Here is a 3,405-nt window from a genome sequence, read left to right as displayed (position 1 = left end):
GGGGTCAAGAGGGGATTTACTTGAGATGGGAGTATCTAGAATTGACAATTGAGTTATGCCTTGGAGGTAATGTTTTTGTACTATGAAGTACCAGGAACGAGATTTGAACCTCGTCTTAGAGACCAAACTGAACGATAATTTATAGCGAATGCTATCTGGCTATGGGATACTCCGCTCTCAAGTAAAAGTCTTCCTTTGTGAACTGTTCCTAACATCTGTGGTTCGTCATGTAAGTTGAGAGGGGTGTATCTTGGCTATAGAAGATCTTTGTATTCTTTTGTAGGCACTCAGAATTCATTATTGACACAGAATTGATCTGAGAATCAAAAAGGGCTATGGTAAAGCTCATATTATTAAAGATGAAGTTTAAGTATAACTCTGACTGGTGTGTGGTTTGTAACTCTCCTCATTTGGTAATACAGGAAATTGCCACGACAAGGGCTGTTTGATCGTGCGCTCTCTAAATACAGGTTACTGGACAACGTTGCAATCTTGTGGTTCCTCATACCAAAATCAACTTCAGTTCCAAAGCGTTTCCCTGTTCTTACCACTGCCCGAACAACCTTCTCCATACAGATCTACAGACTGCCAAACACCCCATTCTATCTGTCTTACCGTTGTCCTCAGTCTTTACAGGAACAGATTGAAGGAGTGCAGGAGTGAAAGAATATGATATACCCACCTTGGTGATCTGCCATTCACTTCTGATTCATCTTCATGATTTCCCGGGAGATCGTCATAGCTCCATCGTGGCCGTGGGAGTTCACCATGGTATCCGCGGTGTCTTGCCTGTCGGCGTTCTCCAGATGGCCCTTGGGGATGAGATGAAAGCCATCTGGTACGTTCTGAGTCAGGTACCAGTGAAATGTCCAGCCATGTGTGTGAAATGCTCCTTCAGAGTATCCCGTGGCAGCTCGGGGACAGGAGCAGGTGTCGCCATCGTAGAGCTCAGGACACTTCAGGCACGGACATGTTCAAAACGTGTTGAACTGAACGTTGTGCATCTATTCAGGCGGGTTCTCTGCAGAAATGGAACAACTATTTCTCGGTCTAGCTTCTGAAATGTCCATCACTCCTTTACTTTGCATCACTACATCTCCCCCTCTCTCTCTATTAATCATCTCTTTGTGTTCTGTATCATGCAAATGTCCTTTCGTGCCAGTGTACCAGTCAGGGAAACAGTTTCCTGTATGATGGGCTTGGTGGCGTGCTGCAGATGAAAACAGGGAGCTGTCTGTCTGTGGTTTGATGTACGTTGCTAAAAACGGTCATTTCCCCAGACTCTACCATGTTTTGTTGAATCATGGGTGTCTTTTTCATGTCCTCACATGCCCCGCAGAGCCCAACAGCTCTACCTTCTACCATATTAGTTAAGCTAATATCCCTCTGATAACTTCCCCACTGGGCAATTCAACGTCTATTCCACGTTGGTTCAGCGTAATTTCATTGAAATCACGTGGAAACAACGTTGATTCAACCAGTGTGGGTCCTTTGGGCTGCGGTGGCAGAATATGACACAACCTGTGTCATATTGTACTATTGAGGACCAGAGATTAGTAGAACTGTCTAACATCATCATAACCACAAATGTAATTCCTTGTACACAACAATTCCAGTGCTACTTACACAAGAAAATGGCAAAGGATCCATTTGCTTCATATTGTGGTTTGCACAAACATTGAGAACAACTTCCTAATATTGAGTTGTACCCCGCCCTTTTGCCCTCAAAACAGCTTCAATTCGTCGGGGCATGGACTCTATAAGGTGACTAATGCGTTCCAGAAGGATGCTGGCCCACGTTGACTCCAATGCTTCCCACAGTCAAGTTGGCTGGATGTCCTTTGGGTGGTGGACCATTATTGATACACACGGGAAACTGTTGAGCATCAAAAACAGCAGTGTTGCAGATCTTGACGCAAACCAGTCCGCTTGGCACCTGCTACCATACACCCTTCAAAAGCAGTTCAATGTCTGTCATGCCCATTCCCCATCTGAATGGCACACAAACACAATCCACGTCTCAGTTGTCTCAAGGCTGAAAAATCCTTATTTAACCTGTCTCCTCCCCTTCATCAACACTGATTGAAGTGGATTTAACAAGTGACATCATTAAGGGATCATAGCTTTCACCTGGTCAGTCTGTCATGGAAAGATCACGTGTTCCTAATGTTTTGTGCACTCGGTGTAAGGGATGTTATTGTTACTCAGAAATTATCTTATGTGGAATTTATTACCACTGTGCAGCACCTTTAAACACACACACACACAGCTCAGTTAGAGAGAGCGGGAGAGAGGTAGATTCATGTTGACAGTTGAGTATTTATTATAAGCAGACAGACAAACCAACACCCCTCCTGCTGTTACACTACATTTGGCACAGTGAAATAGTGTGACCAGGAACAATTTCACCCCGGGGTGCACATAGCATCACTACATCGCCTCTAACAGGCCTGCTATATGAACCACCTCTGTATTTAACACTGTACACTATACACAATTATTCTTAGAGAGTGTGTGGATGTGTGTGTGTGTGTAACCTGTGTGTGTACATAAAGTAGTGCACTATATAGGGAAGGGTGCGATTCCCTCCACTAGCTACTGTTGACAATTTACAAAACAGAACATAAAAAGGAAATATCAGTAGAAAAGCAGCAGGAACTAAAAGTCGTTTTGGCGAGAAATGGCTTCTGGGAGTAGGGGGGGTACTATGGGAATGAAAGTCACACACGCACACACACACACAAACGCACACACACACACACGCACACGCACACACACACACACGGAGTGTGAGAGTGAGGTAGTCTGTACTACATTGAGGACTACTCATCTCTGATTGGGTGAAAGTAGTTGAAATGAACCAGTGGGACGCTGACGCATAAGCAAATGAAACAAACTGTACAAACAAAACAATATTAACCAATCAAATACATTGCCAGTCAAGAAAATAAACAATACAATACATATCCAGCCAAGAAATAAACACACCGATAAAATATATATAATCAGGGTCAGGCGGTGCGTTTCTTTCACATTGGAGTTTGCAATTTTGGGACTATTCTATTGGTTCCTTTGTACCAGACAAACCAAATAAAGCACAACACAGGTATTTTACGAATGTATTTGACAGATGTACTTGACCCAAGGTATAGTTTTTCTCACTACAGTGGACAGTAATAATAATAGTAACCAGTAGCACCGGTCCATGCTTCAGACTTCTCTACAGACACAACACTTTGTAACCAATCAACACAAGCTTTATACAACACACCTAAACCGTAGAGTTCTCAAGTCTGTATCTCTGCACAGAAAGAGAAGCCTTTAAAGTCCTCCTGGTTGATCTGCCTGATAACAGCCTCGTCTGTGGGAGTTAACACGGGGTCTTCTCTGGTGAAGTCCTGGTCA

At 43.6% G+C, this 3,405-nt stretch overlaps 1 protein-coding gene across 1 annotated transcript in view; it reads right to left on the bottom strand.

Moving 5' to 3' along the window:
• Window positions 1-2,299: 2,299 nt before the first annotated feature.
• LOC124040057 (protein kinase C epsilon type-like) overlaps window positions 2,300-3,405 on the bottom strand; it is a 22,085-nt gene continuing 20,979 nt past the window's right edge. Inside the window, exon 16 of the mRNA XM_046356829.1 lies at window positions 2,300-3,405. This exon is cut by the window's right edge and continues 26 nt beyond it. Coding sequence (XP_046212785.1) covers window positions 3,288-3,405 — 118 coding nt within the window. The 3' untranslated portion in view covers window positions 2,300-3,287.

The sequence above is a fragment of the Oncorhynchus gorbuscha genome, linkage group LG07 (genome assembly GCF_021184085.1).
Source record: "Oncorhynchus gorbuscha isolate QuinsamMale2020 ecotype Even-year linkage group LG07, OgorEven_v1.0, whole genome shotgun sequence".
Classification (NCBI taxonomy): Eukaryota; Metazoa; Chordata; class Actinopteri; order Salmoniformes; family Salmonidae; genus Oncorhynchus; species Oncorhynchus gorbuscha.
This window is presented reverse-complemented; position numbering and strand designations above follow the sequence as displayed.